Source organism: Rousettus aegyptiacus, unplaced genomic scaffold (genome assembly GCF_014176215.1).
Source record: "Rousettus aegyptiacus isolate mRouAeg1 unplaced genomic scaffold, mRouAeg1.p scaffold_m13_p_4, whole genome shotgun sequence".
NCBI lineage: Eukaryota > Metazoa > Chordata > Mammalia > Chiroptera > Pteropodidae > Rousettus > Rousettus aegyptiacus.
In genome coordinates, this window is record NW_023416307.1 from 108,710,254 (window position 1) to 108,726,005 (window position 15,752).

The following is a 15,752-nucleotide window of genomic DNA, read 5'->3' on the forward strand; positions in this document are numbered from 1 at the left end:
TATCTTAGACCTTATTACTGATACTGAGGCTTTCTTGTTTCTTTAAACCTCAAAATGTAGGTTTGAAAGAAACAAGAAAGCCTCCTCTTACCAATTTTTACATGAGATGCCCTTGGGCCAGTCCTTAGTCCTCCTTGTCCTCAACAGCAAAGCCGGTACAAAAGCAGTCATGCAACTTTAATTTTTTAAATGCTTTTGTTTCCGCATACAGTTGTCCTTTTTATTTTCCTTTCCCTGCATACTCCCATCCAAATCTCTTTAGTACATATAAAATAAAAATGGTTAATTTATTGAGCACTTACTATTTACCATGCACAGTGCTAAATTCTTTAGGAGGAATTTTCAAGCTTCGCAAAGACTTTAGGAGTCAGGCGTTTTACTATGCCATTTCACAAAAAGAGAAAGAAGAGACACACAGAGAGGTTAAGTAAATTGTTTATGGTACCACAGCTAGTAATGGCAGAGGCAGGCTGGCTCCAAAGACCATATTCTTACATGTACTTTGACATATTCTGTACAACTTTCCATAGCTTTCTGATTTTCAAAGAAAATAAGAAGTATTAACAAGGTCTAAAAGATTTCTCTTTGCTATAAAACAGTCAGTGACTCTCATAAACTGGCTGACAAAATACCAAAGTTCTCCTTCAATGTGAAAGTTGTCTTCCCACCTCAAGTACCACAGACTTCAGTTAGGAGGGCTTCAAAGAGAAACCTGCACATCTGGAACCTTGTCAGCTGTCATGCCTCCACCCAGCCCTAAAAGCACTTTGCATGTTCTTTAAAATGGTCATGTCGAGTGCCGTAGTCATAAAAACTTTGAGCCAGCATAGGCTTGGCAATCCAGCTCACTTATAGATGTTCTTTTTTTTTTCCTATCAATCAAAACACCAAACATTTTGCTATGAATGTTGCTGGGTGAAATGGCCCCTCCAATTATAGGTGCTCCTAAAGGGGGAGACAATAGCACACAGAGCCCTAGAACTACTTCAAGCAATCTTGCCCAGCCATCAGTATAGACCTCACAATCTTTTCATAATAGGAGCAAACCACGAATTTATCTCTTATATAGTTCAATCATCAGAGACTTTTTCTGAAAACGAAATTCACCTACATTATTTCCAGATCTATTTTTTTAAAGAGACATTAACAATTCAAAGGTTTTGGAAATTCGAGACAAGGAGGAATTGCAAGACAAAGCAAGGGGAAATAAACAAGGGTTTTTAAAACATATCTTTTTTGGAGTGATTTTTTGGGGCGGTGACAAATTCGCAGAAATTCAATATCAAAAAAAAAGTTATAGACATGCCTTTTTTTTTTTTTTTTTTTTTTTTAATCTCTAAGTATACAGAATACTGCCATAGTACTGGGTTTGCTTCTTTTCAAGTAAGTAGGTCGCTCCCATTTCTCAGACAGGGAAACCAGGATATCAGATCTTTTAATTATTTGCAAATATTTACTGAGGTTGCCTCCGGACTGAGGCAAACTCAATCCGGAAGAAATTTAGCGACTGCAGCTGAATTCCACAAGAAGCTTTCGGTGCCCGTTGGGGGCAGGCTCTTCTCAGGAAGAACATTTCTCCCTTTCTTAAGGCCCTCCTCAGTAGCTACCAGCTTTGAACAGATCAAACTTCCCTAGAGAACGAAAAGTGGGGGCAGGGCACACTTCCTTGACTTCCTTTATTGGACTTGCAGACCCTTTATTCTCTACACAAATACAAACAAAAATGCAGTTGCAGTGATCACTGACCAGTCACCTGACAATGGTCAATCTGTAACCAAAGCATACCCAAGGTTTATTTGGGGGGACATCAAGCACTTCTGAGATTAACTTTAGATGTCCTGAATTTCTCCCATAAACTCTGAATTCCTAAATGTGATCACATGAAAGATGTGCCCCAGGATGAAAGCGTTAATCATAAATTTTTCAGGCTTCCAATTTAGAATGTACACCCACATTAAAATCCTCATCCTGTGTGGAAATGACATTGCATTCTCCTACGTGCTCTTAAGTAAAATGCTGAATGGAAATTCAGGTTTTAAAAAATAAAATCTTTCACCATTAAAGGGAAGAGTTAAAGCAACAAAGCACTAGCAAAACCTAATTTGCTTTCTTCATGTAGGTAAGGCTAATTTAAGTGTCCAAACTGTCCTTTTAGTCAAGAAATTTCCAGAAAAATGGGAGCGGGTAAGGAGGTAGGAGGGGAACCCTAAGACATCTTAAATGGTCTTACATGAATGGCAAGAACGTTCGCTGCAATTGGTGCACTGACATAAATGGTTATACCACATTAACCTGGGAGTCTTTCAGAATAGAAGGATGAATTTGAAAGAGTTTTTGTTTTGTTTTGCTGCAAAATATCATGAGCATTCTAAGAGCTTCACTTACTGGTTAGTTCTTTTCTGATTTCAGGCAACCTTTCCTGTAACCTTTCCGCCTCTGGCATCGGCAACTTCTCCCTATTTCCAAAAAGTCCTGTTTTGCCAATTTTTATTAATTTACTAGTTTCATCAACTCTGTAATGTGAACAGTGTTTATTTAGAAGACAACATCAAAGATTTTATTCCATAACTGTGTCAGAGAAACCAGTTTCAAGACTGGATAAAGACTCTTCATTTTCAAACAAGCTACTTGAAAGGGAGAGGAGGAAAAACTACATGATTTCTCACCCCATCCCGAAGACTGACTTACAAATATTACTTTGGCATTTTTCTAAGGCCATAAAGGATGTCCATCATTTCTAAAGCATGTACATGCAAATACACCAAGACAGCTTAGAGGGAGATGCGCTGGACATCAATCATGGATCCTCAGATTCCGACACCTCCAAAGTACACCACAGAGCTTATCCACCTGAAGTGTTTCCAACCTCAGCCTCCTGGACATAATCTAATTAGGGTACAAAACATATCCAAATCAAAGAGAAGAGTTTTACTCTGAGGACAGAAGAATAAATAATAAAAAAAAAAGTTTATGAATAGCTTAAGAATGTAAAATACATAAAATGTTAACCCTCTCGAGTAATATATTTTATATCCTGTTGGAGGCACTTACATTCTCAGTGATTAACAATATATACCAAATACTTAAATTAACGAGGAGTAAGACGTGCTTTAAATTAATGAGGTATCGGGAGTATGGGGGGTAGAAGAGGGAGGACTGAGTTAATAGTCGTAGCTGGGTTGGGGGGGGGTCCGTAGGAGTCCATTATACTTTCCTATTTTCACAAATGTTTCCATAATAGAGTAATTTTAAGTGATAATGGAAAAGAACGTATTATGTATGCACTATATCATACTTGAGAACACTTCTGCTCTGGAAAGTGGAAATATCACTGAAACGCTAACAGTAAGGCGGGTACCACACCTGCCATACTTTTGTTGAGAGACTAAAAGTTGCTGTTTCAGAACCGCTGGGGCAAGACCCATGTCACGGCTGCTCCCGAAACCCTCCCAAATCATAGCTCCCCTAGACCCTCAACAGCGGCTGAGAACTCAAATGCAACTGAAAAGTTGGTGCGATTCTGAGAGGAAACCAACAAAATAACAAGAGAGTTTGGTTAAAACTTCACAGAAAGGTCTTTAATCCAATACCCGAAGCATTTTATCCCTCGTGCCATGCAGATAAACGCTTCCGAGGTTATGGCAGGTAAGAGAAATCCCAAATCCAACTCGGGCCCCCACCGGGTTTAGAGCCGGCCAAGGGCAGCGGCGCGGAACTGAGGCCACCTGCTCCGGGGAGGCACATCTGCAACCCCCGAGCCTGGAACCCCCGCTGCGTGCGCGCTCGTCTCAGCTCCCACCTCTGCCCCCAAGGCACGAAGGTGGTCGAGCCCAACCCGTGAAGGTGGCAGGAGCCGGACGAGTAGAGGTGGCAGGAGCCCGATGAGTGGCTCGGGGGCGCCCCCTGAGGTCCAGCGGCGTCACAGCACCTTTGGAAAACGGAAAGCTGGCGTCTCCCACGGCTCTGACATTTTAACTTTGCCTGGTTCCAAGCGCTGCTGCACCCTCTCCCGCGGCACTTTTCCAAACCACATCCCTTCTTCCCCACGCCTCACACCACTACCCATTCCCTTTCCGACACCCTTCGGCTCCCGGACCAAGGAATGGGCTATTTACCTCGCAGCGTGGTCACGAAAAGAAAATGTGGAAAACGAAAACTGTCCCAGCCCCAAGGCATCACTGGCGTTCCCATTTTGAATTTCAAGCTTCCTCAGACCAGGAAAAAGAAAATCACAGCCGGCCCACTGATTGCATACCCGAGCGTAAGGCCGGAGTAGAATTAGAAATTTCTCGTTTCGAAATGCCGCTCTCCTGCTGCCTCCCACTGCCCCCAGTAAAGCATGGCCCGTACAAAGCTCAACTCCAGTGTGCACCTGAGCCCACTCAGCCGGCAGTCGACGGCGAGGAAAGTCTAGAGAAAGCAGACGACTAACACCAATAATAAGCAGTGATCTTTTAAGCGGGAGCCGGCACTTTTAAGGGGAAATGTCCACACCGCCACAACCCCCAGGCCTCAGGGTTAGTGTAGATGCACGTTCTCGCTCGGCATCGAGCTGGGTTTCTGGGCTGTGTGGCAAAAGCTCCAAGCGGTTCTTGGAGCAGTAGAATGAGGAGAGGGGAAAAGGGCGGGGCGGGGGGGGGGCTGCCAAAGGGAAGACAGTGCTTTGCCTCTCTGCCCCTCGAGGCCAACCCCGTACCTGCAAAGGGGACACTCGCTACCAGTCCCCGAGCGGGTGCCCAAACGCAGAGAGAGCTCTAGGGCGCACGTCAGACCTAAGAGATCCGCTGCACCAAAACCGCTCGTGCCAGCCAGGGACAGGCGGCTGAGACCTGAAAAAGCAGAAACCTCGCGACACGTTCCCTTTTTTTCTTGCTTTAGATAACCCTCACCTCCAGGTATCCAGGACCTAGTGGATGAGAAGGCAGCAGAGCAGAGGGTTCTCTGCTTAGGAGTGTAAGGGATGAAAAGAGAATCGCCCCCTTCTTTCCACCCCTTCCCTGGCTGGGGCAGGCGAAAGGAGGGGGCCGGACGAATTCAAGGGAGCTTGGGGCTGCAGCCCGGGAGGCCTGCAAGAGAGTAGAGGGAGGCGGCTGGCCTCTGCCCTTCTCGAAAGGAAGGGGGATCTGCCGGGTGGAGGGCTGGAAGTGGAGGGTCACCAAGCCGCACACCGCTGCGTGCGATGACTTACTATCATCATCAATGGCCCATACTGTCCCTGTTTTAACCCAGCGAGGAAGGGACGGGTCTGGATCTGCCTGCCGCGAAAAGCCTGCAAAAGGGCAAAGATTAAGGTAGGCAGGCGCGGAGGAGAGGAAAAAATCCGCCCTGGCGCGAAGAACCACCCAGCCGCCGACGCGCCCCCCTCGCCCGGACCCGAGCAGCTCCTACCCGAGAAGCCCCGCCGAGGAGTTTCGGGCTAAAGGGGCAGCGGGCTAGGGGAAGCCACAGATCTGCCTACACCGCCTGCTCCCTGCCCTCCCTCCGCGCCCAGGAAGATTGTCTCGCGCCGGCACAGAAGCGCAGCCCCGCGCTCCAGCCTCGAACCTGGCTCGCTCTGGCCCCCGAGACCACAACGCAGACTGCTCCCAACATCCCCAACCTTCCACGGTCAGCCTCCAGCTTCCCTCACCCGAAAACTAGACTCTCCAAAGGGTCAGGGAACAGCAAAGCAAGTTCCCACCTTCTGAGCTCCCTTAATCCCTGCCAAAGCGAGGGGCGCACCCTGGGCCCCTCAAGCCCACAGAGGCAGCCTCCCTTGGTCCCAGTCTCCCCAACCGCCCCAGAGCTCCAGCTCTCCCGAACGGCGGTCGATCAGCAGAGCAAGTCCCCTTTCTCCAGACTCCGGCTCCCCCAAGCCTCCCAAAGCCGAGCGAAAACCGACATCCTGAGGCCCCTGCCCTCCTCCCCGGCCAGACCTTTCTTCCATTCTCCCCAACCAGCAGCCTCTCTAAACACCACCAGAGCCAGCGGAGCGGCTCTCTCTCTCCCACCCGGGTGTCCAGCCCCCCTCCACCCTCTCCAGGGTCCCCGGGACGGGCCCCCGAGCTCCGTGCCCCGGCAACAACTCCGCATCCCCTGCGCGCGCCGGCCAGGGCCGCGTCCCCTCGGCAGCTGGCACTCACCAGGGAAGCACACGACATAATGGAGCACGGAACTGGTGATTTTCAGGAACAAAATCCACCAACACGGTTCCAGTAACCTCCGCATGTCCGAAAACGCACATCGAAAAAGAGGAAGGCAGGGGGGTAAACTTGTTGAATAAGTTCTTGCCTCCGTGTGAGCCTCCGCTAAGCCCGGGCTCTTCCCTTGCTCGCCTGTTCTACGGGCCCCCCGCACTCAGCGGTTCAATTGCCCCTGGAATCCGGGAAGCCGCCGAGTATCCCCCGGAAAACCTCAAAAAGTGACCGGGAACGCGAAGACACGCTGGGGACGATCCTCAGTGAAGGGCTGCTTTCCGTTCAAAAAGAAACAAGCCGTGCGAGCAAGGCGAGGAATCGGCCGGTGGCGGCGATGCCCGGGGCCCGGGGCAGGCAGGGACCGCAGGCAGCGGCGGCGAGCAGCCGAGGATCCCCAACTTGAGTCGGCAGCGCAGCCCGAGATTCGGCGGGCAGCGGCGGGGCTGAGCGCGGCGCGGCGTCTCCGGGCTTCAGGCAGGCAGCTCCTTCCAGGGCCCCGGGAAGGAAGGAGGCATGTTTGCGAGCGGAGAAGGGGAGGGGAGAGGCGTGGGGAGCGAAGAGCCCCCCAAAATAGAAACGGCCGGAGGAAACGGAGGAAAACACAAAGGATCTCAGAGGGGCACTGGGGCCAGGGCGCCTTCAGTCCATGCTCCCGAAAGTTGTGGCTCCGGAGCAGGCTGGGGAGGAACCAAGAGCCCGGGGTTGGAAACTGGCCATGCCTCCATACAGGAAGTAACATGTGAGCATGGATCCTGGCAGAGACTTTAAAGCCGGCGAGCGAGCGAGCAGGGGCGCGCGGCGGCGGCGGCGGCGGCGGCGGCGGCGGCGGCGGGAGCGCGCAGCCGGGACTGCTGGCGGCGGGAGCGCGCGCTCCACGCTCTTAAAGCAGCCACGCTTGGCTACCACTTCCAAAGGGTCCCGCAGCCCAGTTCTACCTGTGCGCGGCGCCCGGGTTTGCGGACTCTGGGGCCAGTCTGGGGGCTGGGGGCGGCTATGGCCGGGCCTTGCGGGGAGGAAGGAGGGTGGCTGCCTTCTGGGGCCGGCGAGTCTTTGCCAGATTCCCATTCTAGGAGCTCTTAAAGACGCCGCGCTTTTCACGAGCTTGGCGAGGTCTTCCCGCGTCCGCATTGCTCGCGGATCCGGGTCTTGGGGTGCCCTAGCTCAGATCTGAGAGGAGGATGAGGGCAGCCGTCTGCTTTTTTAGGGTGCCGGGGTATCCTGTTTGGTTTCATCGCCCTGGCAGCGCCGCGGCGGGGCGCGCCCTCTTCACTCCCTGCTCGCGCTCCCATCCCGGCGCATTCCCCCGCCAGGAAACAAAGCCGAGTGGCCTTTGCACTCGGGCTGCATTGGGATTTAATTTTTTTTTTTTTCTTTTAGGGCTTCTATTGGCCGAGTACAAGGCTGAGGAGGGTGGGGGAGGGGAGGAATATCGATTCTTGACTAGCAAAATCCAGCCCTTCCGAGCCCCGCACCCTATTTCCTCGCGCCACGGTGGATCTGTGGCGGAGTTTTCCCGACCCGCAGCTCAGTGGAAGGAGAGAAGGTTCCCGCACACTGGCCTTGTGGTGGGGAGGGCGCAGGAAATCCGCCTCTTACCCCCGACTGGGTGAAAGAAGCCCCGCGGAGCAGGACCGATATCCTTGCACCAACCTGGGAAGCGGCTGCCTCTTTAGCAACCGGGGAGAGGCGTCCGGGAGAAATGGGAGGACTGGGCTTATCTGTAATGAATTTTGTCCCTTGGCTCTTGGCGAGATCCTTATCGCTTAGACTTCTAAGCGCCCCATTTTCCTCTCTTCTGATGCTAAGAGTGGGGGAGGCGGACTTCTGATTAAACGTGTAATCGAGTCAAAATAATTAGCCATTTGTAATTTCTGCCTAATTTTTCTGCCTTTGTTTAAAAGCCATCTTGACATGTTTTTTAACGGCCTCTGCTGTTTCATCCCACCAGGCAAGGTCCTCCACCCACCCAAACATCCCAACCGGATGCTAAGTTTTCAAATAAAATACAGATGTTGGTAGATCTACCGCAAGATGTGATTAGGGAAGCAATTTCACACCCACACTTCCAAAAGAAAAACCTTTGAAAAAGTTACCTTTGAGATTACAAACTAATAAAAGCCAGGAAGTTCCCGGGGAGGGCCCGCGCTCTATCTTTAGCAGAACGGGAGTGAACATCCTCCCCCAGGGCGGGGAATGAGTTGACTTTGTTTGCTTTGGAATTTGGCCCTTCCTGGTTTTGTTAAAATCCTTTGTCGCGCAGAAATGCTTGCGAGGGGTCCGTTTTCTTGGGAATGTTGTACTTAAGGGATATCCATCATCAGTGGGAGCTTGGAGCAAGGTTAGAATGACCCCTGTGTGTCTGGCTACCTAATTAAAATTAAGTGATAAAGTGGGAAAATAACGTGGAATTTGAATCAATACCTGGGTAGACATCACCAGGTAAGTTCCCTCCTTTGCTAAATGGACATCATAAAAACTGCCATTTGTGGAATGCTCACTATCTACCAGGTACTGTGCTGAATTCTTTATATAAATTGTTCATGTGACTAATTTATTGAGTACTTACTGTGTACAGAGCATACTAGGAACACAGTCATAAACAAAAAGGACAAGGCCTGTGACCTCTGTGGAACTTACTTTCCAAAGTACAGGATACATTCAGTCATGGAGTCCTTAAAACAGTTCTGCCGGGGGAAAGAATTATCTCCCCCATTTTATAGACAAGGAAACCTGCTCAGAGGAGCAAAATAATGGATCCCCAGTTGGTGAGCAGCAGAGCTGGGATTAAGACCTGTCTGCTTCCACAGATGTGAAAGGGCACTAAAGTTTGAGAAGACACCGAAATGTGGAGTGGGAAAAATGGCTTAGGAATGAGGGAAAACTCACATGGACTTAGAGTGAACTACTACTACTCCTATAATATAGGATGCCTTCACTAAAAGTTAATGTCAAATGTCAAGTTGAGTCTGACCTGGTGCCTGTCCTGAGGCCCTAGGCTGAAGTCGAGGCAAACTGCTCTTGCAAGCAAGCACCCTCCTAAAAACTTAGGCTCCACCAGTTCTCATAAAAGAGAATTTTACAGGCATACCACACAATATGCCTTTTCATTCATTCTCCAACCAATTACAGAACAGCTCATACACTCTAGACACTGTATCAAGTCTTTGCTGCACAAAATGACCCCGCAGTGTACCTGTCACGCTCTCAGCTGGTGCTTATAACCTGCCAGGGGATGTGGGGGCTGCACAATAGAGTAAGCATGACACATCACGCTATGTAGGTCAGAAGTTGGGACGTGATGTGTTTGGGTCCTCTGCTCAGAGTCTCCCTAGGCTGAAATCAAAGCGTTGGCCAGGCCTTCTCTTCTAGAGCTTGAGGTCCTCCTCACACCTCCTTCAGAGTGTTGACAGAATTTAGTTCTTTGTAGACAGGATCCCTATTCTTTTGCTGGCTGTTGGCCAGGGGTTGATCTCAGCTAGAGGCTGTCCTCAAGTCTAAGCCAGGAGACTCTCTACGGTCAACTAGGAAGGAGTCTTGGGAGTGACCATCTCGTCCCTTTTGCCATATAATGTAGCCTAAGAAAGGGAGTGACTGTCCCATCACATTCACAGGTCTTACCCACTCTCAAAAGAGGATTATACATCAGAAGTAGTATTCTTGGAGACCATCTTAGAATTCTGCTTACCACAGTTCTGGTGGTATATCTTGAGTTAGACTGGGGGTTAAACACTATAGCAATTAAGCCAGGCTAGTTGGATTCTGATGTTATACCTGCTTGACTATGAACAACTACTTTCTGTCTCAGTTGCCTCATTTGTAAAGAGAGAATAGTAACTGCATCAACTCCTAAATTGAGAAAATTAAAAGGAATTAAAAAGAGTAAAATACTTAGAGCAATGCCAGGCACCTAGTAAGCATCTAATAAACATAAGCTATCACTGTTAACTGCTCAAAAAGCCTATGCAGTAGGAAATGAACACCTACTAGGCTTCCATTTCTTTTTTTCTAGTAATAGCACACTTCTTTTCTTTTGTACTAATTTCCTTGGATAGTCTTGATGAATCTAACCCCTTCTTCCTCCATCACCTTCTGCCTTTGCCTGTCCACCTCCCTGGCTTTATGTGGAGATGTGTACATGCCCTGACAGTTTGGAGCATCTCAGCCTCCTGGCCTAATTGACTTAAGTATGACTACATGTTTCCATTCAATCCAATGAGAGTCATACTCCCTCCTGGGTTTGTTATACTTGATAAGTTTAAGCCTTGAGAAGCAAGGAGGGCTCCACTTGGAAAGAACCTGCTTGGGGATGAAGCTAACATACAGAGGAAAGCAGAAGGGAGAGGTGAAGGCAACAAATCTTCAATATTATCACTTGAGTCCTTGGGTTAAATCATTCTAGAAGCCAGACCAGACCTTGGACTTTTTATTTACTTAAGCTGATAAAGTTCTTTTATTCTTTTTGCCTCTTTGAGTTCAGTTTTTATTAAGTTGAAGCTAAAAATTTGAAACCTGGAACTGATGGTAAAAGATAAGTAAAATATCCACATTTTACAAATAAAGAAGCAGGAGCTCTTTGAATTAAGTGATTTACCTGCGGTGATTGAGCTAATAAGCAACTCAAACTTCTGATACCAGATACACTGTATCGATCATTTATTGTAATATAACAAACCATTCCAAAACTTAGTAGCTTGAAAAAAACAACCTTTGCATTTGCTTTTGATTCTGTAGGCCAACAGTTTGGGCTGGACTCTGCTAGAGAGTTCTTTTGCTAGTCTTGCCTGAGGTAACTCATGTAGAGCTGCAACACCAGCTTCCAGAGGCTCAACTGGGTCCGAACAGTTCAAGGTAGCCTCACTCACATGCGTGGCAATTAGTTCACTGACATCTTCAGCAGCCTATCTCCAACTTGTTCACAAGGAGCTTTCAAGCCAATAGGAGAATGAGAGTGAAACTGCAAAGCATCTTGAGAGTTAGACTAAGCAGTGGTATAACATCATTTCCATTGCTTTTTTTTTTTTCTTTTTTGATCAAACCAAAGTTACATTGCAAAGAGACACAAAGACAAAGATGGGAGGAATTGTTACCTTTGCAAACAATCTGCTTCATCTACTGTTAAAACTAAATGGTGCCAATATGGGTCAAATTGTGTCTCCCAAAAAAGATAGAATCCTTTGTACTTCAGAAAGTGACTTTATTTGGAAATAGGTTCTTTACAGAGATAATCAAGGTAAAATGAGTTGATTAAGGTGGACTCCAATCTAACATGATTGGCATCCTTATAAAAAGGGAAAATTTAGACATAGATACAGATGAACACAGAGGCAAGATGATGTGCAAATCCAGGGGAAGAGAATGGCCATGTACCTAGAGTGATTCATCTGCAAGCCAGGGAACACCAAGGATTGATGGCAAAGGCCAGACGCTAGGAAGAGGCAAGGAAGATTTTCCCTTTAAGTTGCAGAGGGAGTGTGGTCCTGCTGACACTTTGATTTTTGACAACTAGCCTCTAGAACTAATAATACTCTGTTGTGTTAAACCACCTAGTTTGTGGTGCTTTGTTACACCAGCTCTCAGAAACTAAGACAGAGTTCATTAACCTTTTCTCCTAGATGGTTTTTATGTATAGTCAAATCACACTTGTGACTGTTTTCAACCTCACAAGTGAATGCTTGCAAAACAATAACAACAGAAAAGCTATTCTAGTTATTCTGACTTTAAATTTGGGGGTGACAATTATTTAAGGGTAAAAGAAATTAAGACTTAGCAAAACATAATTTATTCTAAAAAACGTAACAAAGAAAAACCTCAAAGTCTTCTGAAAATAATGATATTTGTCATTACACGAAGGTCTATATCAAGGAGCCTAAAGAGAATGAACAAGTAGTGGTGCTAGTTGAATATACTTTTTAAAAAAGGATTAAATATGAATAGTAAACATGACTGATAAGGCTCTTTTGATTTCAAGTAACAACAGAAGCCCAAAATAAACCAACTGGAGCAAAGAGAGGAAGTTATTGTTTTTTCACATTCCTTCTGGGAAGTTCAAGGCTTTGGGTAAAACTAGATTTAGGGGGTCTAGGGCTAGCTCCAAATTTCCTCTTGAGCTCCTATGGCTCTGCTGTTCTCTTCTTTGACTTTCTTATCTGGCTCCTGGTAACTCCTGTTTTCAAAAGGATATCTTTCCCAGTGTTCATATTGATTCTCAAAAATGTATTTTGATAGCCCTTGCTTGAGTCCAGTAACCTGTGCCTGAAACTGTGACTTGACCAACTTGGTGATGGAGGCAAGGCTCACTCCTGATTTCCAGCACATTAGAAGAATGAGGAGTAGGAGAAGGATAGGCAGGTAAAAAGTAACTAGAATTTCATTTAATCCTTGACAATAGTTTTCAGAAGTAAATATTATTACCTCTATTTTAAAGTAGTGAAAACTAAGGCATTAAGAGCTTAGATAATTTGAATGACGCTACCAAGGACTAGTGAATAAGGCAGGGGATCAGATAATGGAGTACCCCAGAGTTAGAAATAAGTCCCAAAGTTTAGATTAAGACCTAAATGCTAAAGTCCAATTTTCACAGTAATATGACTCACAAACATTGTAGGTCCATAGTAATCAGAGATGGTGACAACAATTAATGAACAAGAATCTTAACCACAGTATTTCCAGATAAAAAGTGGGAAATTAAATGTTCAATTATAGGGGATCAATTAAATAATTATATAGCCATTTAGTGGAATATTATGCTGCTATTCACAATGATGTTTTTGAAACTGGACATGTTAAAATCTAAAATTATTTTCATGCAACCATAATCATGTATTCTACCTTTGCAGAAAACAAGAAGACCTCAAATAAATATGAAATACGTGAAAGCGATGGATTTAGGTTTTCTGTTTATGATTTTTCTGTTAGTGAAGAAGCCTCTAAAATTTGCTGTAATGGCTGATTTGTCATCCGTATAATGTATCTACAACCTAACTCCCTAATAAAGCAAATAAAAAAAGGAGAAAATTCACATGCAAACTATTCCTTCATAAGACTAAATGCTAGTAAAGGGGCATTGAAATGGGTACTCATTTGCTGCCAGAGGAATACAAATTGGTTTAAATATTCTTTTTAAAAAAATAGCCAGTATGTATCAAGAACCTCAAAAACATTTGTATATTTTGGCCCAGAAATTAAACTTTAGTAGTTTCTTAAAACAGACAATCAGATATGAAAACCTCTCAAAAATATCTATGAAGATGTTTCTTGTAATAACATTTATAATAGCAAATTAAATGAGCAAAACAATATGATGAAATAGCTACCATTGATAAAGTTCATTTAAATTGTATAACCATCTAAATGATGTTTATGAAGAGATGGGGAAAATGCTTACCTCAATTTTTAAGGTGAAAATTAGAACATAAACTTAAATATAGTCTTAGTTCAACTTTATTTAATGTGTGTGTGTGTGTGTGCGTGCGTGTGTGTAGAAATAAAACTAATTGGAAGGAAATACACCAAAATATTTTAATGATTGTCTTAAGATGGTAATTTTTTCCTCCCTAAAATTTTTATATATTTTCTTTTTAAATTTCTTTCTACTATTAGCTTTTTTAAAAAATAAACATTTATCGAGACATCAGCATCATGATAGTATAAGATGTCCCTCGTTTTGTTCCTCTACACCAACAACAAAAATTTAGCATTCATCCACAAAAATTGCTTTTGAGGGATCTGTGGGATTCAGTGCCATATACCAGGTAACCTGGAAGGAGTCTTGCCTACCTATGCATGGGATAAAGGCAGACAGATCTCATTCCCAGCTTAGACCCTGCCTGTGAAATGGTTCCAGCCTCTCTTGGGGGCAGACTGGGAGCCCCCTGACAAATACTGTCTGAGACAAACACTTGTGTATGAGAAAGCCCTTGTGGAAGTCCAGGTTTCCAGGGAAGATCCAGTAGACCACTGGAACAGAAGAAAATAAAACAAATTTAGACACATTAGAATGAGCAGTAAGTAAAGAGTAGAGGTGGTGACTGCTACTTCAAATACAAAGACAGCAACATGAAATTTTAAGAAACGTGAAAAAAATCAATGTAATATGACACCATCAAAGGATCACAGTAATCTTCCAGTAACTAAACCCACAGACATGGAGATCTGTGATTTACCAGAAAAAGAATTTAAAATAGCTGCTTTAACTAAATTTTATGAGCTACAATAAAATGCAGAAAGACAATTCAGCAAAATCGAGAAAACAGTAACTAATAAAATGAAAACTTCAAGAAAGATAAAAACCATAACAATGAACCAAAAAGAATTTCCAGAGCTAAAAAAACTTAATGACCAATATGAAAAATGTAAAGAGAACTTTAATATTAGAATGGATCAAGAAGAAGAGAGACTCTGTAAGCTAGAAGACAGAAAATTTGACATTATCGAATCATCGGAGTACAAAAGAAAAAGAATGAAAAAGAGTGGAAAATGTTTACATGAGCTATGAGATACCAACAAAAGAACCAAAATGCAAGTTACTGGAGTTCCAGAAAGAAAACAGAGGGAAAAGCAGCAAGAAAGCTTATTTAAAGAAATAATGTCTGAGTACTCCCCAAATCTGCATATGAATTTAGATATCCAAGTTCATAAAGTTCGTAAGTCACCAAAAAAAGAGAAAAATCTTTAAAAGATCTTCTCCAAGACATAGTATAACAAAACTGTCAAAAATCAAAGACAGAGAGAATCTTAAAAGCAGCAAGAGAAATAAAGCCTATAACATACGTGATAACTACCATAAAGATGGCAGATTTTTCACCAGAAACCTTACAGACCAAGAGATTGTGGGATTTTATATTCAAAGTAATGAAAGAAAACAAATGTCAACAGAGAATACTTTATCTGGAAAAACTGTTCTTCAGAAATTAAAAAGAGGTAAAGATTTTCTCAGACAAACAAAAGCTGAGGAAATTCATTCTTATAAGAAATCCTGGAAGGAGTTCTTCAAGCTGACACTAAAGGATGCTAATTAATAAAGTGAAAAAATATGAAGATATACAATACACTGGTAGAAGTAAGGATATAGTCAAATTCAGAATACTATAACATTGAAACCTGGTGGAATATTAACCACTTAACTCCAGTATAAAGGTTAAAGGATAAGAGTATTAAAAACAACCATAGATACAATTACTTGTTAATGAATACAATATAAAAGAGATAAATTTGTAGTTCAAGTAAAACACATAAAAGGAGGGAGTAAAAGGGTAGAGTTTTAGTATGTGGTTAAATTTAAGTTGTTATCAGAATGAAATCAACTATTATAGCTATAAGATGTTTTATATAAGACTCCTGGTAAACACAAAGCAAAAACATACAATAGAGTTACAAAAGAAGAAGAGAAGGGAATCAAAGCATACCACTACAGAAAATCATCAAATCACAAAGGAAGGCAGCAAGACAGGAGAAACAAGAGAACTACAAAACAGCCAGAAAACAGTAGGACGGCATTAAGGCCTTACCAATAGATAATTATTCTAAATGATTCAAAGTGGAAGTGGATTGAATTCTTCAATCAAAAGACACAGAGTG

At 44.3% G+C, this 15,752-nt stretch overlaps 1 protein-coding gene across 4 annotated transcripts in view; it reads right to left on the minus strand.

Moving 5' to 3' along the window:
• PTPRG (protein tyrosine phosphatase receptor type G) overlaps positions 1 to 6,937 on the minus strand; it is a 630,255-nt gene extending 623,318 nt beyond the window's left edge. For 3 of the 4 annotated variants that reach the window (XM_036220040.1, XM_036220041.1, XM_016150164.2), the window contains exon 1: positions 6,123 to 6,936. In XM_036220040.1, coding sequence (XP_036075933.1) covers positions 6,123 to 6,207 — 85 coding nt within the window. In that variant the 5' untranslated portion in view covers positions 6,208 to 6,936. Of the gene's footprint in view, positions 1 to 6,122 lie in introns of all 4 variants that reach the window. The other variant, XM_036220042.1, reaches the window with a different exon arrangement.
• Between the last annotated feature and the right edge of the window lie 8,815 nt (positions 6,938 to 15,752).